This window comes from Poecile atricapillus, chromosome Z (assembly GCF_030490865.1).
Source record: "Poecile atricapillus isolate bPoeAtr1 chromosome Z, bPoeAtr1.hap1, whole genome shotgun sequence".
In the NCBI taxonomy this organism is placed as follows: Eukaryota; Metazoa; Chordata; class Aves; order Passeriformes; family Paridae; genus Poecile; species Poecile atricapillus.
Window position 1 is genome coordinate 73,027,789 of NC_081289.1, and position 13,623 is coordinate 73,041,411.

The 13,623-nt window shown below is 38.3% G+C and overlaps 1 protein-coding gene across 2 annotated transcripts in view; it reads left to right on the top strand.

The window, feature by feature from the left end:
* MCC (MCC regulator of WNT signaling pathway) overlaps window positions 1–13,623 on the top strand; it is a 186,659-nt gene that overhangs the window by 116,038 nt on the left and 56,998 nt on the right. For both annotated transcript variants that reach the window (XM_058864607.1, XM_058864608.1), the window contains 2 exons: window positions 3,104–3,217; window positions 9,789–9,931. In XM_058864607.1, the coding sequence (XP_058720590.1) occupies window positions 3,104–3,217; window positions 9,789–9,931 (257 nt within the window). The remainder of the gene's footprint in view (window positions 1–3,103; window positions 3,218–9,788; window positions 9,932–13,623) is intronic.

A 13,623-nucleotide genomic window follows, 5' to 3' on the forward strand; every position in this document is an offset into this window, starting at 1 on the left:
TGCACATTGATGAGTTTTTGGTCTGTTTCATAATCTTGCATCATTAAGAGGCAGCTTGCCTTTAACTATAAAAGTATGGCATGAATGTTTGTCCTAGTGACTCTGCCTTATCTGTCATTGTTTGCTGAGGAGAGAAAAAAAAAAACACTATGCTGTGTGGCTACGCCTGGTCTCTCTCACTTGTCACAATCCTGCAGTGGTTCAGTGCTGCAGAGTTAAAACTGTGGTTTGACTTACTGACTGAGATTTGTAAATGGAGTCTTTCCCACTTTAATAGTTTGGATTATTGAACTTGACTTCTGAGCATGAACTTTATTTTTCACCCACCCAGAATAACTCTGCATAGACTGTAGCTCTTTGCTCAGATATTTCCTTTTTTTGAGTTACAGCAACATCCAAAGATCATATTCCAGTTCCCACTTGCTGCATTGTGATAAATGAGCACGCTGGGAAGCATGGTCTATGGGAACATTTACACCTTAAGGGAAAGTGCAGCAATAGCTTGAAACACTTTTTTAATTAATTGGAAATGAGAGCTTGACTGCCATGAATACACAGTTATACTGGCTATGTTTACCTTATGTATTGCAGTAGTAGCTGGAGGCATCACTTGCACATCAAACTAGAGTATCACAAGCAGCCCTCCCTATGATAACTTCTTCGTGTCTAGGCTGCCCTTACAGTAAATTTCCTTTTTTTTCCTTAATTTATTCTTTTGTTAGCACTTGGAAACTTAAACAATTAATGGAAGGGTAATTTTGGATGGTAAAAGATGCAACAAGCTTTCTTTGTTGTTAATAAAGCCATCCTTTGGTTACTTGAAGAAGAGAGACTCTATATTGAACAGAGGTGGATGTAACTCACATATTGGATACCCATTTTTGGCAGGGGCTGCCAGGCTGGGCAGTGTTGCAGTAAAACCAGGCACAATTGATGTTGTTTATTACCCAGCTTTCAGTGTGCTAGGGGATGTGAAGAACGGCTGAGCTGATTGCCGAGGGTGAAGAGGACAAAGACAAATCCATTGGAAGTCTGCCTCGCTGGTTCCACTGTTCAGAGAACAAGCTGGTTTTCACTGAGATTTTCAAATTAATGGTGTCCTTTTATATTACAAGGCCATGTGTATGGGCATTATTAGACTTAATTTAAAACACAGCTAGTGATCATTTAATTACAGTGTATGAAAGGGAATGATGCTTGACTGAGTAACATTGTTTCATTCAGTTTGGAGAATTGTAGCTATTTTTCATGTATTGTTTGAAAGCTGTGGTGAGGGATGCACATTCTGATGAACAAACTTGTGAGCTTCATTGCAACGATTCCACACTGTTATGGGAATAAGATGAAACAGTGGCTTAAAAATTCACCAGCTTTCCTGAAAATAGGAAGCAAGTTATGAACAGATTGCTACAATCGGTCTGGTTCTTTCTTCTCCACATTGTAAAATCAGTGCATAGTTTCCTGTGGTAGGAAGGAAGGCCTTCTGCTGAAGGCCAAAAATGCTTAAAGGTATTCAGGATGTTTCTGGGTTTATTAAGAGGTTTCAGTGTACATACTTTATAGAAGCTGTGTAGGATATGCCCATAGCAAGCCTGAGTTACTGGATTTTTACATGAAAAATGAGGCTGCCTGAGAATCTTAAATGTTCTGCAGCATATAATAGTGCATGTGTATATATGTACTGAAAAAATAACTGCATGTGTGTAAGGTATTTTTGTAGTTGATGTAATAAAAATCCTGCCGACTGAACTCACAAGTTAGGATGCCCAGGGAATAACTAGTTAAACAGCATTTAAAAAGGCAGAATTCACATCCAAATACCTTTCTAAAACTATCTTCTGTGTTTTGAAGGCAGGATTTTTTTCATTAGCAATAGGAATACGGTATGTGAAGGAGCGGTTTCCAAATGATCTCGTCTCTCTGCTGTCAAGCAGCTGCTTTCACGCATCAGTATGGGAAAACAGCTATGGTTTTGCTGTCTTCCAGTATTATAAAGGTAGAATTTATAGCAAAATAGGACTCACTAGCTGATTCATTGTAAATGAAACACAAAAAATTACTTTTAGGTGATGCATCCAATAGAATAGCAGATTGAGGGATTGAAAGTGGGTGGAGGATTAGAAGAACCATTTGTATTTCAGCCTGAATCTTGGCAGCAGAGCAGTGTTTACTCTGTTGCTTGGTCTGGTGTGAAAGGTCACTTCTGTTTTCATACCCAGTATAACTTGAAGCTGTTTCTTTACTACTACAAAGAAAGACATCAAGGCTAGTGGCTAGTTCTCCTCCTGGACTTTCCCATTGCAGTTGTCAATACTTAGTGTTGAATTGTAGCAGATGCCTTTAGTGAAACAATGAACGGGCTATTTAAGGGCAAGTAGAGTGGTAAGAAGTAAAATCCTTTTAAAAACTGTTCTTGGTTTCTAAGTTGTGTAGCTAACCTAATTTCAATGTTGTGAGTTATCCTAGCCTGATATGTATTTCCACGTGCTATCATGCTAGCTAAGTGTAGAAAATATCTTTCATCAAAAGGATCTGCTGCAGAAAGGAAAACAATTCTTCATGTGTGGGTTAGTCAATAAGAATCACTGAAACTCACTGACGTGGGAGAACAACTGCAGAAGAGTAACTTGCAGTGGATTAAGTGCTAGTTGCAAAATAAAACCAAATCCTTTGCATGGAGCTATCCACTTTCACCAAATTAATAACCTCTATGTGTCTAAAGGCATCAAAACGTGGTACACCTCATTCTACAATGCAAATCTTAGTCAACATTTAATGTAAGGTTTTATAGTGCAAGACTCAGGGTATGTCTTAATGAACTAGAGTTAGAACTAATCTGCGCATTTTTAGCTGAGTTATTCCTCATTGCATTTTTCCATATAAAGGACATGGTGAAGGAATGTGTGTGCTGCCTGGAAAGAAAGATAGTGTGTTAAAATTATCAGTTAAATTGTTAGTTGTCTGTGGATTTCTTTTAGACTTTGTTCCACTGAAGTTCCTATTAACTGCTACAGAAATCCAACTGCTAAATTATACTATCTCTTCTCCAGTGATAAATGGCTGGTGAATTGGTTAATTTGTTTCTTTCCTTTTTGTCTTCCAGCTTCATTTAGCAGCCCTGGCTTCATTAAAGGGAGACATCGTGGAGCTTAATAAGCGTCTACAACAAACAGAAAAGGAGCGTGACCTGTTGGAAAAGAAATTGGCAAAAGCACAGGTGACCAATAGTATTTCAAAATTCTGAAGATGGTCCTTGGTTTTGTGCAGTCCTTGTTCCTCAGAGAGAGGATAAAATACCAACAATGTCACAAGTCAAAAGAATTTTAAGACTCCAAGATGCATAGTTACCACTTGTTATACCTTTTATGTGTTGAAGACATTATTCTAAAAAAACCTTAAAAATCAATTAGATACATTTTGTTCTGAAGTCCATATAAGCAACTAGTGCTTTGAATTATTGTAGAATATAAGAATTACAGGTTGCTCTCAGTGGATTGCACTGGTTGCAGAGCCTTGCATTCCTGGGTCACATTTAAACATAGCACAAATTAACACTGATCAAAAGTTATTGCCAATTTTCATGCTTTGATGTTATATGAGAAATTACTTGTGATTTCAGTCTAGCTTCCAGTAGGCCAGTTGGAATTGTGGAATTGTGGAAAACACAGCCAGTGGAACGTCAAGGGGTTAAATAAGAATAAGGTTGGAACTCTGGTGCTTTCATAGCTCTTAGATAGAGGCAAATGCAAGCAAGAAACATCAAACTACGGTTTTTAATATTTCTTACTTCTGCAAAATTATCTTTGTTTTCAGATACTGCCATTATATCAAATAGCTTTTGTAAGTTAACATTTCAAAAACTAATTCAAAATACTTGGAGAGAGACAATCAAAGCGTTTTTCTTGTAAAGTATGGCACCTTATTTGTTGCTCAGAGATGTTGTGGAATCTCCAATCTCGTAAGTATGCAAGACATCTGGACCTGGTCTTAGGTTGGGTAAGGGACTGAGTGAGTAAGTTCCAGTGGTCCCTGTTATCCTTAGCCATTCTGTGATTTTGCAGATTTAAAGTTTTCAGTATTTAGTGCATTTTGATGAGACCTTTCATCTTTGTGACTGAAATTCAAGCCAAATATAGAAGTGCTTAAGCAGTCTCAATTTTCAGGCTCTTGCTTCAGTTCTCCCTTATTCTGGCCTTTGCCTGCATTCCCTAATGTTTTTTTCAGCTGCCGTTAAGATTTATGGGCTTGTAAGTGATACTGTTATTGCAGACCATCAATGTAACTTCCAGAAATAAAATCACTTTCATGTCTTTATTCCCCTCGATATGTGAGCCAGAGCCACGCTGGGAATTAACATGGTTTATCAGCTATAATCCAGAGAGCCTTTTCTAATTTCTGTGGCATTCTTGGGATAGAGTTGTCTTATGGCTTACAGTTTGATATGAGGCTGCATTTATCAGTCGTTAAACTCTCAGACAGATTCACTGTATCCAAATGATCATTCTGCATGATTGCACTGACTTTATTGTTGTTATTTATTACTCTGGAGGGTCTCATGCTAATCAGGTTTTGGTTAGTGTTTTTTTTTTTTATTTCTGTGTCTTTATTTAAAAATACATATATTATCTCTCAGCCAGTGAAGAGTGCTTTGTAGGTGCTCCCATATAATACAGAATACACACTGATAACACCTAGGATTAAGGATCAGTCCTTAATACCAATTAACATGTACTCTGTTGGCACAAGATTGTTTGGTGTTTTCTTTGATTGGTAATTGGTTACCAATTACGCGTGCGTACATTATGCTCGGTTTGTAATGCTGGAGGTTTTTACTTGATATTGAGCCATGTGAACACAGAGATCACTGCCTCCTGACCTGTGAAGAGCACACAACAGGAGTGTCTGAAAGGCAGGCTGATAGCTAGATTTCAGGTAAAAAAAAAAAGTATTTTTAATGAACAGTTTTATATAAAAGTTAAATGATTTATCTCTTTGCACTTTATTTTTTTCTAAAGCCTTCAAGAGGATAAAATTTAGTATGCATTAAATAAAATACAAATCTTTCTTAAGGAATTTAAATTATTAAACAAGCGCAAGTCATATATTCAGTGTGTTGGCAGTGTTTAAGTACTGAGACATAGACTGGTGAAACCACTGCACTTTGTCTTTTCCAATTACATGTGCCACTTACATAATTTTTTTTAACTTTGCTTCCCACTCCACACAGATTTGTTCATTATTCTTTCCTCTACAGTCTCTGTCTAATGTGAATCAGAGGTTCAGAAGGCACAAATTAGATAGGAGGTGTTTGAGGTTCTGCATAACCATACTCAGATGCTAGTGGGTCAGTATTAAATCTCTGTTCTGCATCTGGACTGTAGTTGCAAAGCGCATGTTTCATTTTAGCTGGTGTGGTAAATGCTCTCTGGAACAAATAGCTCTTAAAATGCATTTTTGGTAATACCTTTCCCATCATTTCATGAGGCATTTGAGGCATTTGGAAGAAAGGATTAATGATTTGCAGAGTGGAGTTGATTTGGTGAACCACAATTCAAGTAATAGATGACAAATGGTGAAGAAAGCTAGTTGGACAGCCTGGGTTTAAGATTTTGTGAAGTGATGTAATTGATTAGTGGTTGTTGTAGCATACTCACTTCCAAATCTGCAGCTGGTGGAGACCAGATATAGCATTTCTCTGCATGCTTCTATTATTTCAGTAACACAGCAGATCTCTTTGTCTCTGTGTTTTTATCAGCGTACAATTTGGCAATAAAGTGATCTCTTGAATGAAATTTGTTGTAAAACACTGGTCAGCCACAACTAATGTCTTCTTCCAAAAATCTTTCTGTGATTATAAGAATTGTAGTGCTTTCAACTGGCTCTGTGTGACACAGTATCTTGGCTTTGGTAAGTGATAAACAGTGTGAGTCTGAAGGGAGACCACAAGAAATGTGCACAGAGAATTGTTCTCCTTCATATCCCCCACCTTTCTGCCAGCATCTGTGAGCAGGAGGCCACATCACATTTTATAGTCCTCTATAGTCCTATCCTCCATGGATTTATATAATCTTCTTTCTAATCCATCTACATTCTTGGCATTTCCAACATCCTGTGGCATAGAGTTCTGCAGCTCTGTGATTGAGCATGATTTAATAACATGCTGAATGTTTCAGCAAGTACAACAAGAATAGATAATTCACTTGCTATATTTTTCTTATAATTTCATCTCCTTTCACAATTTTGTCCTGCTTTCTCGTTCTTTGTGCTTTGTCATTGTTATTTTGGATTTTTATAATAGCTCTAGACAAAGAATGTGCTGCATTGTTCTGGATCCTGTGTCACAGCAGTAAGTCTCACTGCTGCAGTAATAATTCTTTGCCATCCTCTTGATTATTCAGAATAAAGGGAGGAACAGCAGAATTTCATACAAGAATAAAATCAACACTGTAGATATATAAGAACAGAAACAACATTCTCTGTAGACATGTAAGAACATGTGAACTTCACAGGAAGGGTTCAGGTTCTCATTTAGTAGAGAAACTTGAAATAGAAATGCATGGTGTTCAGAAGAACATTGAAATTACTTGTTCTGTTGTGTTATGTCCTTATCTGACATGGATTAATTCTGTGTTTTGGTATTCATCTTCCACATTACGTACACACAGAACATACCAAAGAATAATTAATTCTGACCATGCATGCTTTTATGATTGAGGATTTAGCACTATAGACTTGTTTTCATACTTAAATTTAGATTAATGGATTGCCACTGTTAAATCTGCCACTCCTCTCAAATTAAAACACTGCATTAGTTGAGCAAAGATTTTTAGCTTCTGTAATCCTGTTAGACAGGTTTATCACTGTGGCTTGTTCAGGTGATGACTTGTATTCTTGGTGAACAACACCACAACCACTGTTTGTCTCTGTAGGGCCTGGGGCACTGGTACATCTCTTAATGAGCATTGCTGTTAGCAGTTCTTCTTTTTTTGTCCTCTGATTGAACACTGCAAATTTAATATAAAGATTAACATAATTTAGCACATTGTTAGTGTTTCTTTCACTAGGAATTTGTGTACATTAATAGGCAGTAGAATCACTTGTTCAGACAATAAGCTTGAATTAAAATGTTTTTGCTTATCATCCTTCTCCCTCATACACTTCTTGCTGTTGTTGCTGTTTCCCAGCATCAAGAGATCAGATAATGGTGTTTCTAACCATTGTTAGTTCTTATTGCAAATGAAATAAACTTTTTAATCTGTACCAAAAAACAGCCAAGAGTTTTCAACTTACATTGAGAGCTGGAGCTCTTAAATATGAGGCTGGAAGAGAGATGAGGGAAAGGGTATAAGGTACTTATTGTGTAACTGGCATGCAAATAAATTTTAAGAGCCGACATGTACGCCTTGGAAAGAAGTAGAAACTGGTATCAGATTGTTGTTCTGAGACTCAAACCATAAAGAAACTAAGGAGGATGGTGAACAACCACTGTATCCCAGAGAAAAACTTGAGCAGTAGCTAGAAAAACATGCATTTGTTTCTCTCCCTTTTTAAGTTTTCAGATGAATATTCCATAATAAAGAGCTGTCCTGAATAACCAGAAGAATTTCCCACTGCTACATGTTGGGATGCATGCTGAACCAGGTTTCCACTGCTTGGATGCTTTTGCCATTTTCACTTGAGTCTTGTCCTGGCTGACCAGAACTTCAGAGATGTAATTCTGATCCTCACCTCCAAGAGCCGTCCTTAGCATCATGGCCTGTCATTTACAGAGGCTTCCTTTTGGCCTTTTCCAATTGCTTTTACCTAAGATGATTCAAGAGCTCTTTTAAAAAAAATCAAATGTAAATCTATTGTCATATATTAGCCAGACTGCTGGTTATTCACAAAGTACATTTGTCCAGTGATGTTATCTGAAAAATGGTGACTGAGAAATGGCTGGAGAAAACAGAAATCAGGTTGTAATGTGGCTGAGACCCATTAGCAAAAGTCCATATATCTTTTCAAGTGTATAGCTTAGAAAGACAAAAATTGTTGTGATGGGGTTTTATTTATTGTCTGGAAACAATTATTATACACTCAATATGAAACATGCCTTTGGTTTAAAAGCTAAAAAGATCACCAGTGCCCATAACAGATTGATCTGGATAATGCTGAGGTAGCATTTGTGGGCATATATGTGTGTCAGAGGAAATTCAGATTTAGAAAGGCTGAAGAAGCGAGTCTTTATTGCCCCTAAATCTGCTCTAAAGCTTTTGTGAAACATTTTCTCTGGTTATTTCTGCACTTTGAAAGCCATGGTAGTTCTTCAGAAGAATACAATGTTAAGATGTGGAAATGTGAGAAATAAGCTGTAGAATGATGGTACAATAAAGAGTCATCATAATGTACATGTACAGCTATATCAGTTGCCAACATGAAGTCTCATAAGCCGGGTGAACATTACCAGTCTTCTGAAATGTGTTCCTTTCCTTTGCAGTGTGATGATCTGATCTGTTTCTCTTAGTGTAGGTGAAAGTGATTTTTTTTACTACAGCTGAAGGTAGAAATTCTTTTGTTGTAAGCTCTGGAAGGGTACCTCTGATGTCTGGGCTACTTTTAAGTGTACATATTCATGGAAGTTAAAAATTGTGGAATAAATTTATTTAAAGCTCAAAATAAAAATGTTATCGAAGCTTATTGTAAATTTTAATTTTCAAGCAATCTTTTATGTAGATGATGTTCTCAAGTTGTGAATGTAAGTGGCCAAAAAATAAGAGAGCAAATTATGAAAATTCTGGCACACCTACTACTTTGGGTATGTTATTATTATTTGTAGTAGAAAGGATTTAGGGAGTTAGCTTGTATAGAGTATTTGCTTGATTTGAAAAAAACCCAGTTTGATTCAGCCATTTTGGAGGACCTCCGATATTGCTATCAATTTTGGCCCTTATATAGGATTTTACATTGCAGCTCTTCAGTTAAGGAGTGTGGGTTTTATACTGTTAAGTGGCTTGTGAGTTTTCTTTTTTTGACAGTGTAGTACTCAGCATTGTGTGATTGCAAGGAGGCTTGACTGAAGGGGGTCAGAAGCAAAATATTAAAAAACAAACTCTTGCCAGCCACTACCAAGCAAAATTTCAATCAGCATGCAGTGCTGACGTGTAATTGCAGTGGTTTGTAATGGTTTGCTGTAATTGAAATAGAGTGTGTGCTGGCATGAAGAGTTAGCCAGAGAGGCTATATTTAAAATACTGTGGGAAGGGAAAAGAAGGATTTTGTGATATATGTAAAAAAACAAGCTGTCATGTAGCTCTTTAATTGTTCAAATCATAAGCATTTTATTGCTTATTAAACATAATAAAAATAAGCTGTATTATCTATAAACATTAGTAAAAACAAGTACTTACACTAGAGAAGAAGTTATAACCTCAAACTGTGATTCCTGTATAATAATGTGGTTTCTGCAATAGAATTTGTTCTAATTCAGACCACATTGGGAAGATCCTAGGGTTCAAAGGTGATATAGCTCTTGGAGTTGCAAATAGTGGGGTTTTTTCCAAGCAGAAATGGCAACTTCTCTTTAGGAAAAAAATAATAAAAGTACACTGCATAATCTGTCAGTTCATCAAATATTGTAAACTACCTACGTGCGTGTACCTGTTAGTGTTGTGTGTGTGTCCTTTTCTCTTGCAAAGGCACTGTTGGTTTGATGTGTAGAAAAACCATAGTGCTGTGCACTCCTGCCTTGTGCCCGATCTCCCTGCAGGTGTCCATAAGAGCCTTTCTGTTTCCTTGCTTCTGTGCTGCAGTGTGAGCAGTCCCACTTGATGAGAGAGCACGAGGATGTGCAGGAGCGAACAACGCTGCGCTACGAGGAGCGGATCACAGAGCTGCACAGCATCATTGCCGAGCTCAACAAGAAAATCGATCGGCTGCAGGGAGCAACCATAAGGTACAGCAGCTTCCTGGGATTTCTGGGCCAGGTGCAGGACATGGTGTGAGTTACACTCTAATATGATGATGACTTTCAGGCTTGTCATGACAGGTACTGAGTAGCTGCCCATAATTAAGGTGTGTGTTCTGCAGGATATCATCCCAAGCACACAAGAAATGCTACCTTCTCTCTGGCAGTGCCACACTTGACAAAACCTGACAAGCACTGCAAAACATACACCATGACATCTAAATATTCCTTTTTGTAGTGTGCCAGGGTGACACATAAGTGGTAGCAATGGTGTGTGAAGGAAGGTGAGGGCACCCAACTTGAACCTCTGCTTTTAATTTTATTTTACAGCCTCTTGTTTGTTGCACTTTATTAGGAATAGTGACAACACAGACTCTCTAGCTTAGCTGCAAAAGAGAGCTCTTTTTATTCTTCCAGATCTTCTTTTATAGACACTTCTGAGAACGTCCCAAAAGGTAAAGCTTTCCTTTGCCATCAAACCAACACATCACCATCACTGGGCAGCTGGGAACACCACCCCTTGACCATTTCTTGCAAGTAAACAACAAGGAGACAAACAACACCTGCAAAGGTTGTTTTCCATCTCCAAGGACTGTTTGGATTCTTCCTTATGATTTCCCAGGCCAGAGTGAGAAAGTTGTGTACTTGACTTTCCCACAGGCTCAAGGTAGTGCCTGAAGCCTGAAAATCTCTTACTTGACCACTGTCAGTTCCCACACCTATAAATCAGCTAAGCTAAATTATTTGTGGGAGAGGTATGGTTCAAATAGATTTTGATAGGTTTTACCTCTTCTTGAGCTGGCTTTTTTGACAAAGATGGTACAAATTATGTTGTTGCCCAGTTCTGCAGCAGCAAACCTTGGGTATTACACTAGCTTGTTACTGTGTTAAAATAAACTCTGCATTTGACTACATGGAAACATTTTTCCTCACTTGTTTTTACATATTATTTTCAATGCTGAAAAATTTGACTGGAGTGCAGAAGGAGCTTCTTAAAGTTTATCTAGTGAGGATGCAACTATATGCCAGAATCTGGATTTTGTAGAGAGCATCAACTTAGATTTGATGAATTTGTGGGTGATGTTGAATTTGTGGGTGCTCTAGCCATGTAGCCAATTTTCTATTTTCCTTTACCTATTAGCTGCACTTTTTTTTGGTACTTGCTTCATTTCTTCTTCCTTATATATACTTCTGCTAGCACAAGACAATGTTGTTACAACTACTCAGTCTTTCGTGGTGATATTAGTATGCAAAAAGAAGGACGTTTGGTGTAGCATAAGTAAGAGGGAACATCATCACATACATATTTACCACTACTAAAGCAGTGTTAGAATCACATGTTCATGTTTTTTAAGAACATAAATACTGTTGCCTGTGAGTTGATCATAACTAGCAATGGTCATGGTGAGATTTTTCACATATTTTCTATGCTTATAGTTCTCTGAACAAGATCCCCATGATACCCTTCTTCATTTATGCTTGATACCTCTGCAGACAAACTTTCCATTTGTCTTTTGGAAAGACGAGTTGAAAAGCAAAATCTGAGAAAACATGAGAACTGCACTGATTTTTTTTTTCCTTGAGTGACAGAAAAACTCTATGACATTTAAGAAAAATATTACAAAGAATTATTAAAAATGGTGTGTTTGGAATCCTTGTGGCAAAGTAAATGCCAAATAGTGTTCAATTATGAACTACTGGAATCAGGTGGACACTCTGAGTGTTTAACCATGTCTATAAATGAATCAGCTGTGACATGCACAGTAACATGAGGTGTAAGAACCAAGCCTGGTGGGATGTACATGTTGCTTCCCATGAAAAATGCAGTTTTTCTGTCCCTTTTGGGAGGTTCTGGCCATTAAAGGCATCAGAACAATACTGCTGCAACAGGTGCCAGCCACATCACATCATGCTCCTCCAGTTTAGTTCAATCATGTGGGAGCTTGTTTTGCTCAGACAGCTGGAATGTCTCATCTGTTTTATTTGTTTTGGTTTTATTAGTAAGAAAGAAAACTGTTTGTTAAGTTAGTGGCTCTTTTTGTTTCCTTTAATGATGGAAATAGCTTATTTTCTTTGGCAGGCCAATAATTTGGTGTCTGGGGAACAGGGGAGTAATATTCCTCCTGAAAATGGAAACTGAAGGGATTTCACAGGGTTTGTAAAGCCAACTGAGAGAGGGAGAACGGATACCTCCTGCTGTGGCTTTCTGTAAATCCACTCTGGGATCCACATGTGTCATTCTTGAGAAGCTGTCCGTGCATCCCGCAGAGCAAGGGTGGTGCAGTTCCTGTCCTTGCTGGATCAGGTGTGACTCACAGCGCTCCACCCTTGGCTCAGTCCAGGAGCTGGGACAGAGCAGTCCTGGGAGGAGAAAGTATTTTGAGAGCATGGCCCTGCTGGGGCCTCAGCAGTTATATTTTCTTCTAGAACAGAAGATTTTAGTTTTGATTTGTCTCTTTGGAACTTGCAGGTAGTATTTGAGCAGAGGCTTTATTTGTGGCGTCACAAAATGTGGGCTGTCATTCTGGAAGCAGAGTTTACATTAATTGCATAACAGGTAAATGTTTCCCCAATGCTGACACAATGACTCTTGAGTTTTTCTCATATCTACTTTAGATTATGAAAATTAACTAACATGTAGCTTCATGTTCCTCTATTCTATGACATTCTTTATATTTTCTAAATATAAATTTCCAAAAATATTTGGAAACAATTAGAAGAAACGAGTGCTTCATGGAGGGTATTTGACTATCCTCTTTAATTTGCATTATGTTTATTTGAATGTCAGCAGGACCCTCACAATATAGGACAGAAAGGAAGGAGACACCATGTTTAAATCCGAACAAGGTGTTGCAACAGTTTGAGGAGGAGTGTTGGCAGGCTGTATAAGCTGGTTAATATTCTCCATTCTGAGAACTTCTGTTTCTTGTTTCTTGGTGTGTGTAGGGGTTTTTTTGCCTTTGCAACATCAGGGTTTGGAAGTGTAATGGCGTTTGCTCATGTGGTTTAGTAATGCCAGCTCTGGAATCGTGGAGTGATTTAGGTTGGAAGGAACTTTAAAGACCTTCTAGTTCCAACCCTCTGCCATGGGCAGGCACATCTTCCACAGGACCAGGTGGCTCAGGGCCCTATCCAGCTTGGCCTTGGATGGTTCCAGGAATGGGGCAACCACAGCTTTTTCTGGGCAAGAAGGGAGCTTAAGTCACATGTCAATGCATGTCTCTTCCCAGGTGTGTCTGATATACTGATCCCAGTAGCAGTAATCTTACTGGAATACTTTTAGAAGTTTACAGGATTTTTCTAGGTTTGCTAGCCATTTCTTGGGGCCATGTGTGTGGCCTCATCAGTTTAGCTGCAGCTCTTGCTCTGCATTCTTCCAGCATTCCCTGAGGAAAATGACTTCACCATGCTTGGGGGAGCAAGCTAGCGTTCATCTGCAATTTTCTCATCTCCCTGCTGCTGGTGCTCTGGACAGCCCAGCTGGTTTGGAATCCCCCCTCCAAAAAGAGATATTAAGGTGAAGAAAGTGAGTTCCAATACTCAAATACTCATGTGCAAATAGATGAACCTCTTTTTCCAAGGATCTCTGTCCTTTGACAAGGTGCATGCAATTTTCTCTTGCAGGATGTACAGCCCAGAAAGATGGGAAAACCAGTCAAATGGATCATCCCAGTTAGAGT